This window comes from Podarcis cretensis (genome assembly GCF_951804945.1).
Source record: "Podarcis cretensis genome assembly, chromosome: 8".
NCBI classification, from domain to species: Eukaryota; Metazoa; Chordata; class Lepidosauria; order Squamata; family Lacertidae; genus Podarcis; species Podarcis cretensis.
In genome coordinates this window covers 7,591,112-7,607,509 of record NC_137177.1, presented here as the reverse complement: position 1 = coordinate 7,607,509, position 16,398 = coordinate 7,591,112, and the positions used below count along the sequence as shown (strand labels likewise).

Here is a 16,398-nt window from a genome sequence, read left to right as displayed (position 1 = left end):
CATGTTAGTTCCATGCCAGGAAAATATTCACCTGCTAAATTTGTGCCAATCAACTCACTGCTTAAGGCACAGGGGCAGGACTAGTTTTTAAAAGTTGGTGACCCATTTCTCAGTTTAGACTTCTACCAAACATTTCAGATTATTATTATTTTTTGGGGGGGAGAGTTTATAGAATACCTTTTGATTATATAATACCTTTAGACCAAGGGCATAGCTGTCAAGCGTCCCTTATTTGGCGGAACAGTCCCTTATCCCAGGGCCGTGTCCCGCTGCTGTCCCTTACTGATGATGTCCCTTAAATAAGCTACTGAAGGTAATGGGGCCCTTTCTATGTCCAGCTGTGCTTTGTCAACAACAAATTGTTGCTGTTTTTTTGTGTTGAATATATGCTATATGGTAATTTATAGGACCTAATAGGTATCTAAAGCCATTTGCACGCAACAAAATATTTATTTTATCAAAGTAATTGTTGATCTCTTATTTTGGCTGCTGATCCCTTATTTTCGAGGCTGCTGGTCCCTTATTTTCAAATCTGTAAGTTGACAGCTACGACCAAGGGGAGTCAACTTAGTGCCCTAATCTAGTTGTCAACTACAAATCCCACCATGTCTGACCATGGGCCATTCTGGCTTGAATGGATGGGAGTCGGAGTCCAGCAATATCTGAAGAGTACCATTAGAGCTGCTCCTGTTTTAGGTGACTTGGATATCCATCAATAATGGTAGCAATAAGTTTTAGGTATAAGGTAAAGGTAAAGGGACCCCTGACCATTAGGTCCAGACTCTGGGGTTGCAGCGCTCATCTCGCTTTATTGGCCAAGGGAGCCGGTGTACAGCTTCCGGGTCATGTGGCCAGCATGACTAAGCCACTTCTGGCAAACCAGAGCAGCGCATGGAAACGCCGTTTACCTTCCAGCCAGAGCGGTACCTATTTATCTACTTGCACTTTTAGGTGCTTTTGAACTGCTAGGTTGGCAGGAGCAGGGACCGAGCAACAGGAGCTCACCCCGTCACAGGGATTCGAACCGTCGACTTTCTGATCGACAAGTCCTAGGCTCTGTGGTTTAACCCACAGCGCCACCCGCGTCCCATAGTTTTGTCAAAGAGATTCTGATTTAAACCATCATGAATGGGATAGGGAGGCCCTATTACGACTCCCTGCTCCTATTTTGTGTCTTCGGAAGAACGGAGACTGCAGTCCTAAACACACGTGTAGCAGCCCACTCTGAAACACATTGACTCAGAAGTAGGTTCCACGGGACTCCCCACGTCTTACTCCAAAGTAAATATGTACGGGACGGCAGCCCGTTATTGTACCTTTCACCCTACAGAGGTTTAAAACACCTGGGGGCATTTCTGTAAGAGATGCCTTAGACTGAGAACACACGCCACAGCTCTGATCCTTCTGCTGTAGTTACACAAACAAAACGACTTTCAGAGACCCTCTCACACATCTGCCGATGACTAGAAAAGAAGTTTTCTTAACCCGTTTGTTTATTTCCCGCAGTCACAGATTTGACTGCAAAGCAAAAGTTTGCTGGGATTAAAAAATGGCAGAAAGGGAAACTAAAATCCAACCTAAGGATGTTAAGAGGGGTAGCAAACAAACAACCCAGACTCCTGCGGCACGTTAAAGACTAACAGTTTTATCACGGTGTAAGCTTTTGTGGAGTCCACGAAAGGTTACACCATGATAAATCTGTGAGTCTTTAACATGACACAGGAGTCTTGGCTGTTTTTAACCAAGCCTGCCTATCTGAAGGCAGCCCTGTATCGGGAAGATTTTAATATCTGATGTTTTGTTGTGTTCTTTTATATTCTTTGGAAGCTGCCCTGGGTGGCTGGGGCAATCCAGTTCGATGGGAAGGGTACAAGTAATAAACTATCATCATCATCATCATCATCATCATCAAATCAGTCCGGAAGAGTTATAGCACTCAATGCTAGTTTCTTTCTTATAAAGGCTGTGTACACACTCCCGTTGACTCAGCATTCGGTGTGCGTCAACCACTGATTTGGGAGACACACATATGACCTTAGTCACAGTCTGCATCTATCCCATTGTTTCTTAAGAAATACAGCATTTTGATGTGCTTGCCGCCCCCGGAGCAGCTTCAATATAAATTGTGAAAAAAGAATGAGCTAGCTGTGTTTCAACACAGTACAGTGGTACCTCGGGTTAAGTACTTAATTCGTTCCGGAGGTCCGTTCTTAACCTGAAACTGTTCTTAACCTGAAGCACCACTTTAGCTAATGAGGCCTCCCGCTGCCGCCGCACCGCCAGAGAACAACTTCTGTTCTCATCCTGAAGCAAAGTTCTTAACCTGAAGCACTATTTCTGGGTTACCGGAGTCTGTAACCTGAAGCGTATGTAACCTGAGGTACCACTGTAATGTGTACACGACCAAAGAGCCAAACTACCCAGGGCTTGTGAGATTTGTGAGAGAGTCTCCAAGAGGCGTATTTAGTGATCAATATCGTTTGATTACATGTATAGCAAATGTCAGCTTGAGTACTTCTCAATATGCATGTTAATATTGGTCATATTAGTGAGGGGACGAGTCAGTCGGTGAATTCCAAAAACCGTTATCTTCAAAATAAGTGAATACATAAACAACATTTACAAATAAGAGATGCTTCGCTCTGAAACCTAAATCTGACCAGTTTTAAACCTTTGCTTCCGGCATTCTGACCAGATCTCCTTCCACGTTTCTCAAAGAACTTCTGCAGAATAATGAACCCTTTCCCTGGTTCTATGCTTTTGTTCCTTGCGCCACCACTGTTGTGCATAACCCTGCTCCCATCTTTGATAGATTGTGATGTGAGGGGTGTGTTGTTGTTTTTAAAGGCTTCCACAGCTGTGAGTAGTGCGAAATGAGACCCTTTGTCGTTTTCCAGGTCCACCCTTTAAATAGTTTCATATCTAAGGTTCTGAGCAGTTCATGTACACAGAGATTCATCATATTAGGTGTGGACAGAGCAACTTTCGACTTTCGCTAACACTGGTGTTTCCCGTCAGTGCTGCCAAGCCTTCACAGAAATCTGGAACCTGAAGGAGGTGATAATCATGTGTTGTTCCCCTGCAGGGGCACTGAGAGCTAAAACAATCTCCCTTTTGAAAAATATATATGGTTCTCATATAGGTCCTGCTCCCAGTATCTGGGAAGCTGAAGAATTTTTTATTTTTATTTTTTTTCTTTTTAGTGGGGGGCTCAGGTGAGGCAACATCTGAAACCACCTAGGGGGTGTGCAAACAGGACATTCCCTCTTTGGGGTTGCACTCAAACTCCTTAGGTACTTTGTGCAAAGTGAAAATGTTTGTGCAGTTGGTAGTACCTAAAAACTGATTCAGATTAATAAAACTGGATCAGCTTTGTCTAGTGCAGACCGACCACCTGTATCTATGAAAATAACGATTGCAACGTGGTATCTTGTTGATTAGATTGGTTTGTGTCGTTGGAATTTGCAGGCGCTGAGAACCAAAAAAACAGCTAAGGCAGTCTGATAAATTGAAAGTCGTTCAGCTGATATCTCATTTTAACAGATTAATCGATTACTGAAAGAGTGTGCTAACTTTTGTCTTATGCAAAAGTCCTGGCCAGCCTGAATGAAAGCGTGTTTTTTCTCATTCTGAGGCGCACTAACAGCAAAGTTACTTATTAATCCAAGTCTTTTACGTGACTCAGTAGAAAGTGGCCCAATTGTAACATTTTCAGCTATAAGATAAACCTACATTAACTTGCAAGAGGGGTGACTCTAAACTGTTGCCGTGACCCACAGCCTAATTCAAACCCTTGTTTGTAGAACGACAAATTTAAAACCATTTTAATCAATAAATGGGTAAGTCTTGCCCGAAATCCTTCTCCCATAGTGGCAAGCTTCCCATCAGTCTTAATGGAGCAGAATCTTATCTTCTTTTTTTTTACCTTGCTTGTCTGATTTTGCTGGTGGTGACTTTTATTTGTGGTGTGTGTCACAGAGAATGAAGAAATAATGGTGGTTTTAAGGTTGCCCATTTGCTCTGATTCTCTCATGCTTCTCTCAGCAATTTCAAAATGTGCCTGTATTTTGGGTCTAGTTTTAGGTCTACCTATTTAAAACTGAGTTTTTGATCAACCCACTAAACGTTTAGAATGGAGTTAAGCCTAAAGATCAGCAAGCAGCCCCAATTATTCCCAGTGGTGAGATCTTTATGGTTTTCATAATACAATAAAATAGCAAACAGAATAAGTAGAATACAGAGTCCTATCTTAAAAGTAATTCTTAGTCCTCAACACCCACAGAAGATAGTAGCTCCCCCCCAGCTTCTTATCCAGGAGACCAACATTTCCCTGTCCCTCGTCCAGGGTCCTCCACCAACCATCTCCCAACCCCCATGAGAATATAGTCTCTGGACCTTAATAAAGGTCAGCAAGCAGCCCAGCTATTTTATTGCATTCTTAAAAATGAATGCAAATGGTTTATTGTATCCTCGGACACAGCTATACAGCTGCAAATCAAACGTGTGTTGTAAAGCGCATTACACAAATGTGACACTAGGTGGTGACGGTGAGCTATGGCAAAGTCAATATATTTTTCAAAACTTTTTTTTTTAAAGTGTTTTTTTTTTATATGTGTCTAGATTCCACCCTAATAAAATTTTCTCTGTCCTGATGGTTCTGAATTTCTTTAACCAAACCAAGGATGATTGTGTAATGAGTCGGCTGCCTGGTGTGTTGAAATCTGGATTATTTTATCTCTGCTGCAGAATGAGAAGAAATCGTGAAGCAACTGCTCATGCGTAGGTTCCCCCTTCCCCCTTCTTTCTGCTACTGAATTGGTTCACTTGGGTATAAAACCTCTTCACACCCTTTCATAATCTGAACTAAATTTACTATATAAGACAAAGGCACATTCGGCAGATGAGAACTTCCTTTAGGGGGGGTGGTTTCTAGATTTTGGAAGTCCTGAAAGCGTTCCCATTTGTCTGTGCTAAAATTCCTGGTTTACCCTCATTGACCAGCTGCTGGCTTTTCAGTTTTGGTCCACTTTTATCTTGTGTGTACTAATGTTTCCGCTGACCCCCCCCCCCAATTGCCTGTTTCGATCTCGTTATATAGTTGGGTTATATAACTGAATTTCTTTCTTTTTTTCCTTTAAAAAATATTGAAAATGTTGGCATATATAAATCTTTAAAAATATAAATAACAAGGGGGATCTGCAACAAAATGTTGTGGCATAGAATGGCCCTGTTTAGGGTGTTAGCCAGGCCTGTGTGCCCATCTCCAGGATATTCCGTTCCGTTCCCCGTTTCCACTAGCATTCAGTGTTTCAGACAGCTTTGTGTACCAACTGAGCATGCTCAACTCTAATTGGGCTGATTGATTATCTATCATCTATCTATCTATCTATCTATCTATCTATCTATCTATCTATATCTATCGCTCACCCTTCAATGTAAGCTCCCAGGGCAGGTTACAGCATTAAAAACAAAATTAAAAACAATTGTGGGTGTCCCTCGCCCTTAGTTCCCCTCTCCCTAGTTCTGCAGACATTGGGGTCCCCCAAATCTGTTGCCACCTCTCTTTGGTATATGGATGATGTCATTTTGGGTACATAAAAGATTCCACTGTTTACAGACTCTTCAAACGTGACAAAGAAAAAATAAAAGTGTAAGAAACTGACTATGCTGGGGCAGACCGAAAGTCACCAACCGCAGCTCCGCTGTATGTGTTCCTGGGAAGCTGACCGTGGCAGAGATGTAACCATTCCCTGCAGTTCGTCCCCAGAAACTAGTCATCAGACAGACAGCCTCTGACGATGGAGGCCCCCTTTCTAGCTAGGTAAAGGTAAAGGGACCCCTGACCATTAGGTCCAGTCGCGGCCGACTCTGGGGTTGCGGCGCTCATCTCGCTTTATTGGCCGAGGGAGCCGGCGTACAGCTTCCGGGTCATGTGGCCAGCATGACTAAGCCGCTTCTGGCAAACCAGAGCAGCACGCCATATACAGTGGTGCCTCGCAAGACGAAAAGAATCCGTTCCGCGAGTCTCTTCGTCTTGTGGTTTTTTCGTCTTGCAAAGCAAGCCCATTAGCGGCTTAGCGGCTTAGTGCTATTAGCGGCTTAGAGCCTTAGCGGATCAGCTGATAAGTGGCTTAGCGGCTTAGAAAAAGGGGGGGAAGGGAAAAAAACCCGCAGGAACTCGCAAGACATTTTCGTTTTGCGAAGCAAGCCCATAGGAAATTCGTTTTGCGAAGCACCTCCAAAATGGAAAACCCTTTCCTCTAGCGAGTTTTCCGTCTTGCGGGGCACCACTGTACCTTCCCGCCGGAGTGGTACCTATTTATCTACTTGCACTTTGACGTGCTTTTGAACTGCTAGGTTGGCAGGAGCAGGGACCGAGCAACGGGAGCTCACCCCGTCGCGGGGATTCGAACCGCTGACCTGCTGATCGGCAAGTCCTAGGCTCTGTGGTTTAACCCACAGCGCCACCCGTGTCCCTCCTTTCTAGCTACAACTGTTGATAAGCCTTAATCCTTCATGAAATCAGGATGCCTAAAGTTAACCGATCAGTGACAGGCATTTAAAGCGCATAAATAAATCTGGAAATTTTAAAATACTGTACAGTAGGAAGTGTTCTTAATGTGCCGGCGCTGATTTCACCCGGTGAAACCAAATCTTCCTAGGAAGGGAAAAGATTCTGACCCTGTTTGGAGGCGTGTTGTATTTGTCCTTTTGCACATTTGTCTTATACAGAGGAGCTTTATCAGGGAGAATGAATGAATGTGTTAGAGGGGGAGACTAGGAGAGAGGACTGGAATCATGCAGCCTTACTCTTCCCCACTGTTCTCCATTCACAGGGCTTTAAGATCCGCCTCTTGCTTTACAAAACAGCCACCAGCCTGGACGGCTTTGGAAAGGGCTACAGACCCAGCAGATGTTTTGGGGACAGGGTTGCCTGGCATGTTTTGCAATGTCCCCCCTCCATTTGCATGGAAATGTCCTTTTTGAAGCTATTAGGTGGCTTCCAGAGCAGTTTGCAACAGAGGCGTGCCTCTTCCAGCTCTCCTGGGGCTCGATCTTAGAGGTGCAATTCTGACACCTAGCCAGGGCTGGATTTCGGTTGGTGGCGCTGTGGGTTAAACCACTGAGCCTAGGATTGCCGATCAGAAGGTCAGCGGTTCGAATCCCTGTGACGGGGTGAGCTCCCGTTGCTCGGTCCCTGCTCCTGCCAACCTAGCAGTTCGAAAGCACAGCAAAGTGCAAGTAGATAAATAGGTACCGCTCTGGTGGGAAGGTAAACAGCGTTTCTGTGCGCTGCTCTGGTTTGCCAGAAGCGGCTTAGTCATGCTGGCCACATGACCCAGAAGCTGTCTGTGGACAAACGCCGGCTCCCTTGGCCTATAGAGCAAGATGAGCGTGCAACCCCAGAGTCGGTCACGACTGGACCTAATGGTCAGGGGTCCCTTTACCTTTACCTAAGCTACTGAAGGTAATGGGGGCCTTTATATGTCCAGCTGTCCTTTGTCAACAACAAATTCTCACTGTATTTTGTGTTGAATATATGCTATATGGTAATTTATGGACCTCATGGGTATCTAAAGCCGTTTGTACATGTTGCGATGCAGCCAGTCCATGCAGAATGTAGGTACCCTATACAGTAGAACCTCGGCTTTTGCAACTTCGGGTTGCAAAAGCAGCAAACCTGGAAGTATTTTCCCATGTGCAGAAGCACTCTGTTGCACCGCGTGCAGGCACAGAACAGGCACCTCCAGTTGCGGAACCCTCGGGATCCGGACCGGAGCTCCGGAACGGATCCCGTCCACAACTGGAGGTACTACTGTATATAGAAATGAGCAAACCCATGATATTTTAGGGAGCAGGCGGGGCCCATTACTTATATCATAGGAGCCTACGAAACACAAAACACTCTTGCTGTATGTAGGTTTTATTTTACAGTGGTGCCTCGCAAGACGAAAAGAATCCGTTCCGTGAGTCTCTTCGTCTAGCGGTTTTTTCGTCTTGCGAAGCAAGCCCATTGACGGCTTAGCGGATTAGCGCTATTAGCGGCTTTTAGCGGCTTATCGGCTTATCGGATAAGCGGCTTAGCGGCTTAGAAAAAGTGGGGGAAAGGAAAAAACCCCCCGCAGGAACTCGCAAGACATTTTCGTCTTGCGAAGCAAGCCCATAGGAAATTCGTTTTGCGAAGCACCTCCAAAACGGAAAACTCTTTCGTCTAGCGAGTTTTCCGTCTTGCGAGGCATTCGTCTTGCGGGGCACCACTGTATTTGTTTTTTATCTTATATTTTGGAAATGTACATCCAGGTTTTTTTCCTTTAATTTTTTTGGGGGGGCCCAAGAGAGTGGGGCCCTAAGCTAGAGCTTGTTTAGCTTATACGTAAATCCGGCACTGCACCTAGCTAGTAACTTCCGCCAAGTGTAAGGCTCCAGCTGAAGTATAAGGCCTGGCAATACAGCGTCAGCTGCCCAGTATATGTTGCCTTTTGGTGTCTTGCAGATTCCAGTTCCTGGGTGCTTGGACCCAGTACAAGAAGTGGTGCTAATAGCAAAGTGACCCAGACTTGGTCACTCCGAATCCCACACCATAAGTGTGGTCTCTCTTGGCAGGAACTCAAATGATCCCAACACCGTCAAGTCTCACTTGGCCCCCCAAGACTAACTTGGGCTGTTCTTAGTTTTCGCTGGATATTGCTCAGTGAGTTCCATCACCACTCCAAACAGAACTTTTGAGGCGTCAACTTTTCATGCATTCAGTTTTCTTAAAAAAGGATTTGTGTTTTATTTGTTTATTACGATTATATACAGCAGGCTTCCTCAACCTCAGCCCTCCAGATGTTTTCGGCCTACAACTCCCATGATCCCTAGCTAGCAGGACCAGTGGTCAGGGATGATGGGAATTGTAGTCTCAAAACATCTGGAGGGCTGAAGTTGAGGAAGCCTGATAGACAACCACCCCAAGGTGGTTTACAAATTATAAAATACCAAAACATATAAATCACATGAAATATTGTATATATGTAGATCTGTATCAATTAGCTGCTACTTTAAGCATTCTTAAATCCATCCTTTGCTAATCATCCTGCCTTTCTTTAACTGTAAATCTATGGGCAAACATCATTATTACTGTGCAATGCGTGGTCCTTAAGGCACAGTCTGGGGAAAGGACCACGGTAGAGGGGCAGAACATGTCCTTTGCATGCAGAAGGTCCCAAATTCAATTCCTGGCATCTCAGGAATGGTATAGGGCTTCTTCTTAAGTTCTTCTGTTCCATGTCATCTGGCTACTTTTAATTACTGCTTTATTTATGATGTGTCTTATTCTATATTTTGTAGATTGCTTAGTGATCTAGGATTGGGGACCATTTATAACTATTGCAAATTACCGTATTTTTTGCTCTATAAGACTCACTTTTTCCCTCCTAAAAAGTAAGGGGAAATGTGAGTGTGTCTTATGGAGCGAAATCAGGCTGCGCAGCTATCCCAGAAGCCAGAACAGCAAGAGGGATTGCTGCTTTCACTGCGCAGCGATCCCTCTTGCTGTTCTGGCTTCTGAGATTCAGAATATTTTTTTTCTTGTTTTCCTCCTCCAAAAACTAGGTGCGTCTTGTGGTCTGGTGCGTCTTATAGAGCAAAAAATACGGTATATCTGGAAATGGCCACAAGCTCACTGGTAGAGCATCGGCTTTGCAAGAAGTGCTCAGCCACACCTGCAGGTAGACATCCCTGCCTGAAACCCACAGAGAGCTGCTACCAGTCAGTGTAGGCAATACTGAACTGGATGGGCCTATCCTCTGCCTCGTGATTAGGCAGATTTCTTTTTCCTTTTTTATTCTGACTGGCCCTGTGCTGGAATAAGTGGACCTCGGATCTGATCTTTGGGAAGCCTGCAAATAGGACCTGAGCACTACAAGTTCTTCTCTGTCATAAAAAAACCATAAGATTTATATATTATTATTAGTAGTATTAGTATTATTAAATTTGTATACTACCCTTCGTGTGTGTGTGTGTGTGTGTGTCTATAGGACGTGTGGATCCCGAATTGGCCTCCACAGTCACTTACGGACTCACTGTTAAGACCGTGTTCACGGAAGACAATCTTACTCGTCTACGATTGATCGCCAAAGACAGACATAGGCAAACACGACTCCCATCATCCCTAGCTAACAAAACCAGTGGTCAGGGATGATGGGAGTTGTAGTCCCAAAACATCTGGAGGGCTGAGTTTGACTATGCCTGGTCAAAGAAAATCTCTCTCTCTCTCTCTCTCTCTCTCTCTCTCTCTCTCTCTCTCTCACTCACTCTCACTCTCTCTCTCCATCTCTCTCTCTCTCCCCACACACACATACAGTTTGAGCTATCGTTATGCTACCGACGTTGCGATGGAAATCTTATCAAATAAATAAAGAGGCGTCATCAAGCGACAAGGGCGTGAGCAACCACCCGTTGCCGCCCAGATTTGCCAAGGGCACACAGTAAGCCTGCGCTGATTTGCAGTGTTGGGTAGAAAGACTTTCTATCGTCAGACGTCAAAGAAATAAACAACTATCGGACTTTTAGAAGACATCCGAAGGCAGCCCTGTTTAGGGAAGCTTTTAATATTTGAAGAATCATTGTATTTTAATATTCTGCTGGAAGCCGCCCAGAGTGGCTGGGGAAACCCAGCCAGATGGGTAGGGTAGAAATAATAAATTATTATTATTATTATTACTACTATGCTGATGGAGCTGATGTTCTGATATGAACATCAAAAGTGCTGGATCCGGCCAATGGCCCATCTAGTCCAGTATCCTGTTCTCACAGTGGCCAGCCAGATTCCTGTAGGAAACTGCAAGCAGGGTCCGAGCATAAGAGCCCCTCTCGTGGTTTCCAGAAGCTGGTACAGTGGTACCTCGGGTTACGTACTTAATTCGTTCCAGAGGTCTGTTCTTAACCTGAAACTGTTCTTAACCTGAAGCACCACTTTAGCTAATGAGGCCTCCTGCTGCCACCGTGCCGCTGGAGCACAATTTCTGTTCTCATCCTGAAGCAAAGTTCTTAACCCGAGGTATTATTTCTGGGTTAGTGGAGTCTGTAACCTGAAGCATCTGTAACCTGAAGCGTATGTAACCTGAGGTATCACTGTATTCAGAAGCTTGGCTGCCTCCAGCCGTTCCGGCCGAGCATAGCCGTCACTGTAGTCCAGAACATCTTGGGGGCACCAGGTTAGGGAAGGTTGTTATAGAGGCCCACCTGCTGCCTGCCTTAATGCATTTTAAAGAATCTATTTATTTTTCCACAGGCTTTTAAAAGACAATGATTTCCCAGCCTGTGTTATGCTTAAAGCCGGGGCTGTTTTATTCTCTGACATTTTTCCAGAGTCGCATGAACTGCTGCTTGCGAAACATTATAATTATTATTACAGTGGTTAAGTACTTAATTCGTTCCGGAGGTCCGTACTTAACCTGAAACTGTTCTTAACCTGAAGCACCACTTTAGCTAATGGGGCCTCCTGCCGCCGCCGCACCGCCAGAGCCTGATTTCTGTTCTCATCCTGAAGCAAAGTTCTTAACTTGAAGCACTATTTCTGGGTTAGCGGACTCTGTAACCTGAAGCGTATGTAACCTGAGGTACCACTGTATTATTATTATTATTATTATTATTATTATTATTATTATTAAGCTTTTGTTGGTTATACCTTGATTGTTTCAGTGACGGTTTATAACATGGTCTGTTGCTGATGTTAAAATATCGGGTAACGTCGCACAGAGAATTGTACTTGTCGGGAGACTTGTAGATAGGGGGAATAAAATAAATAATGACCCTTAGCAACCCGTGCGTAAGAGGCAAAGCTTAGCACCCGGCGGAAGAGACGTGGCAATATTAATATATTTTCCATTGCTTAGGTTACTGTGTGCGCTGATTGTATTGCCGGCTTGGATTCAAGCCAAAGGTCCGTGTAGCCTGCCATTTTGGAGACTCGGTGCCTCTGAGTGACCCAGCAGACGTCATCCCAGAGACACTCACCTACCCTTGTCGCTAGTCCCCAAGGATTGGCTTTTAGCGGTACAACAGGGCTTCCATTTTAGATCTCATCATGGTGACCACAGTTTATCTGCTCCTGAGGAAATTTATCTAATCTTTCTGTAGAACTATTGATAGGAGTAGCTATGACTGCATCCTCTTTTGGGTAGTTCCACAAGTTAAGTAGAAGTCACGTGAAGTGTTTCATTTTGTTAGCCAATCTTTGTGCTGCCCTCAGTTCTAGAGAGACGCACAGATTTATTTTTTATCTCAAGTTGATTTCCATTGTGTTCCGTAAGAGTTACTCCCAAGCAAGTGTCCATTGAATTATGATCTTAGGCTTTTAAAAAAGAGACTTCTGTTTGAGTACATTATGCACAGAATGGTATAATAATAATAATAATAATAATAATAATAATAATAATAATATATTATTTATACCCCTGTCCATCTGGCTGGGTTTCCCCAGCCACTTTAGACGGCTCCCAACCGTCCTATCTAAAAGTCAGATAGTTGTTTATTTCCTTGTCATCTGAAGGGAGGGTGTTCCACAGGGTGGGTGCCACTACCAAGAAGGCCCTCTGCCTAGTTCCCTGTAACCTCATTTCTCGCAGGGAGGGAACCACCAAAAGGCCCTCGGACCTCAGTGTCCAGGCTGAACGATGGGGGTGGAGATGCTCCTTCAGATATAGTGGGCCTTTGAGGCTGTTTAGGGCTTTAAAGCTCAGCACCAACACTTTGAATTGTGCTCGGAAACGTACTGGGAGCCAATGTAGGTCTTTCAGGACCGGTGTTATATGGTCTCGGCGGCCGCTCCCAGTCCCCACCCAGTCTAGCTGCCAGAATGAATGTTTTTGGGAGCAATCCTGGCCACCCGTGCATTGTTGAGAGAGCGCAAGGAACTACAGTGGTACCTCGGGTTACATACGCTTCAGGTTACATACGCTTCAGGTTACAGACTCCGCTCACCCAGAAATAGTACCTTGGGTTAAGAACTTTGCTTCAGGATGAGAACATAAATCGTGCTCTGGTGGCGCGGTGGCAGCAGGAGGCCCCATTAGCTAAAGTGGTGCTTCAGGTTAAGGACAGTTTCAGGTTAAGTACGGACCTCCGGAACGAATTAAGTTCTTAACCCGAGATACCACTGTAAGTGGGCCACGTAGCAGCAGTGGACAGGAGAGAAAGCAAAAAAGGCACGTTCGGGCGACAGAGGGCTATGCACTGCACTGCTTTTACTCCCAAACACAGGGTGTTATATATATATATATTAGGGGTGGGGGACGGACACAGGTATTGTCCCTGCCTAGAATTACAACAGGAAGCAGCTATCGCCCAAAGTGAATGGGCAACAGAGCTCAGGATCTGAAGTGCTGGCAAGCTCCTGCTAACCCAAACCGTAGGACCTGTGTTGGCATTGAAGAAACCCAGCCAGTCCCCTCCATAAGGGCCACCTTGTGCCCCCTTTGGAGGCAGAGAGGGAATTAAAGCTCAGCAGTATAGATTGCATGCTTTGCATGGCTCCATCACCGGCATGTGGGAAGAACTCCTTCCCAAAACCCTGGGAAGCTGATGTCAGTCACCGCAGAGTAGGCAACATGCAGCCATTTTAGAAACTGGCGCCGCGACCTAGCCGACACCTGGTCGGAGGCAGGAGGCTGAGGAGCAACGTGTTGGGATTATAAGCTTCTTTGCTCAGTAATTAAATTTAATTAAAAACGAAAGAAATATGACACCGGGTTTTCCTTTTCTCCCACCTCCAAAACCCTGCAATCGCAGTTTTAATTTATATTGCTGCAACGGCAGGGAGGTGAGGGAGGAAGCACGGAATATGGAATTGACGGCAAAGTTTTCCAACTGCAAAAAAAGGTGGCTTTGAGATAGGCATTTGCAGGAGCGGCAGGAGAAAATGGCTCTTTTTGGGATACGGGACCAAGACGATATTGGTACACGCTGCGTCGGCTTAAGGGAAAGCTGGTTTTTTGAAAGACCCAGCTCCCGTTTTTGGAATGTAAAGTACTAAGGCGGCCTGGGCCCTTAGGTGCTGCGATCGACCTGGTTGGAGGCTTCCTTTAAAAAACTTTTCAGACTGTAACCATAAAACGATGGCCATAAAAACGGCGAGGTAAACACCCATGGGGGGTTGGAGACATCATTTGGCCCATAATCAGAGGTTGTAAATAAACGGTTGGATGCCAGGTGGTAGGAACAGAGCTGGGTGACCCATGGTAGAGCCATGGTGACGCCGTGGCAGACCACATGCCTTGCATGTAGAAGGTTCAATCCCCAATCTCTGGGAAGGATTCTGTGTCCGAAACCTTGGAGAGGCACAGCCAGTCCTCTGAGCTGGGCAGGCCCATGCACTGACCAGATAGAACGCAGCAAGCTTTTGTCTCATTTTGACTGGCCACAGCTAGGCCAGAACTCTGGAATAATGGGGTCCGATCTAGGAAGGCAACTCTTAACACCCCTAGGAACACAAGAAGAACCTCCTGGGTCAAGCTGGTGGTGGCCCAGGAGACTGTTCTCACAGTGACCCTGCCATATCCCACAAGCAGGACCTGGGTGCGAAACTTGCTCTCCCCACTTGGGATTCCCAGAAACTGGTATTATTCGGAAGTTTTACTGCCCCCAACAGTGGAAGAAAAACGTAGCCACTAGTAGCTCCATGGATAGTCTTATGCTCCATGGATTTGCCTAACCCTGTTTCAGAGGCACCCAATCTGGGGTCTACCACTGCCCCTTCTAAGAGTGAATTCTACTGAATTCCACAAGGTTGAACTGCTGAACTAAATTATACCGCCTGCTATTTTTCCTTCCTTTTAAGTTGTCGACAGGTAGAATACGCCGTCTCTGTCTGCCTGGTAGAGATGCCTGGGACAGTTCCTTATAACAACAGGAGTTTTGAGCGGCATATTCTGATAAAGGAAGTATATAGCCCAACACCCTGGAAGCACACAACAGAGTTCCCAAGACTGCAGTACAGCCGGGTCTCACAATTAACATTATATCTCATGCATGTCCTAAATAGAGCAGCCACAGTTGCTTCTTTTAAACCCTACTCCTTAAAAAAAAAAAAAAAGGCATCCATTCCCAAGTTATTCCCAAGTTGTTGGGGTTTTTCCCCGCAATTTGGCACCTACCTCCGTGGGTTCGTTGTAGTATGAAGTCCATTCGGAAATGTCGTGCGATTCCATCTTGACAGAGCCCAGCATTCCAAAATCCCAGTAAGAAAGGGGGGAAAGGGAGTCTTGCGAGCGCACACTATTTTTTTATATATTTAAAAAATCCTGGAATTGCTTTCTTTGCGGGGTTTAGTTATTGCTATTCTTTGTCTTCTCAAAAAAAATAATATAGGTTCTTTCTGAAATCCACCCACCAAAGAGAGCGGCGACTGAGTCTGGTGCCGAATTAACTGTCCGCCTCCTCCTTTTGCCTCCCCTGAAAATGCACAGGGGCACTTTGGGAGCAGAGGTAAAGGAATCAACAGGCTTCCATGGCGTAGGGCAAAGTGAGACGATCCCTCCAATATTGGGGCATCAAACCCGTTGCTTCCTCCCGCGGGATGTTTCCGTGACACGCTTGCTGACCGCTGCCGTGTAGACCTGAACTGCTGCGTGTCCTCAGCTTGTTTCCAAGTAGATGAAGGGCTGTCCCTCTGGACAGAACCAAGTCTTTATAAAGCCAGGCTTTTGCTCCCAATACTCCACCCGCTGGATGGCAATCAGAGTGTTCTTACCTGAGGTTTATCCCAGCCAGCCGGCTGGGCCAGGTTACCTCTGCCACCTTGTGGAAGAGAGGAGTTAGGAAAGAAAGCTGGCCGCCAAGTGGGTATCACATAGCAGAGGCTCTTGTGGGTTAAATGACACTCAGGCTGCATGGACAGGGATGGCTGAGGTTGGCGACTGAGGCCTGGGCAGTAAGACAGGCAAAGGGCACTGTTTGCACCCACAGCCGTCAGAAGCAGAGGGAGAACATTTGCAGTTTGTTCGCTCCGCTGTTGGCAAGTTAAGAGGGCTCACTCTTGCCAGATCCTTTCCCCAGTCCTGGAGCTGGTATGTTCAAGGGAAACTTTGCGTTTTCGTTTTGAGTGGTGAGGGGATTCAGGTTGCCAACTTTAAACTAGGCCTTGCAGCTGTTCCTTAAGCAGTAGTTCTGTGTACAGGGAAAATATTTGCCTCTGTAGCGTGAAGAGCTTCTAAATACCTGCAACAAGTGGCTGGTGTTAAAAACACGAGGTTTCCCGGGATCGGTCAGCAATCCAATAATAATAATAATAATAATAATAATAATAATAATAATACAGTGGTGCCCCGCAAGACGAACGCCTCGCAAGACGGAAAACCCGCTACACGAAAGGGTTTTCCGTTTTGGAGGCGCTTCGCAAAACGAATTTCCCTATGG

The 16,398-nt window shown here is 45.6% G+C and overlaps 1 protein-coding gene across 1 annotated transcript in view; it reads right to left on the bottom strand.

The window, feature by feature from the left end:
• The window catches only part of FOXA3 (forkhead box A3), a 76,645-nt gene extending 60,531 nt beyond the window's left edge, over positions 1-16,114 (bottom strand). The window contains exon 1 of the mRNA XM_079985626.1: positions 15,138-16,114. Within this exon, the coding sequence (XP_079841752.1) occupies positions 15,138-15,209 (72 nt within the window). The 5' untranslated portion in view covers positions 15,210-16,114. The remainder of the gene's footprint in view (positions 1-15,137) is intronic.
• Between the last annotated feature and the right edge of the window lie 284 nt (positions 16,115-16,398).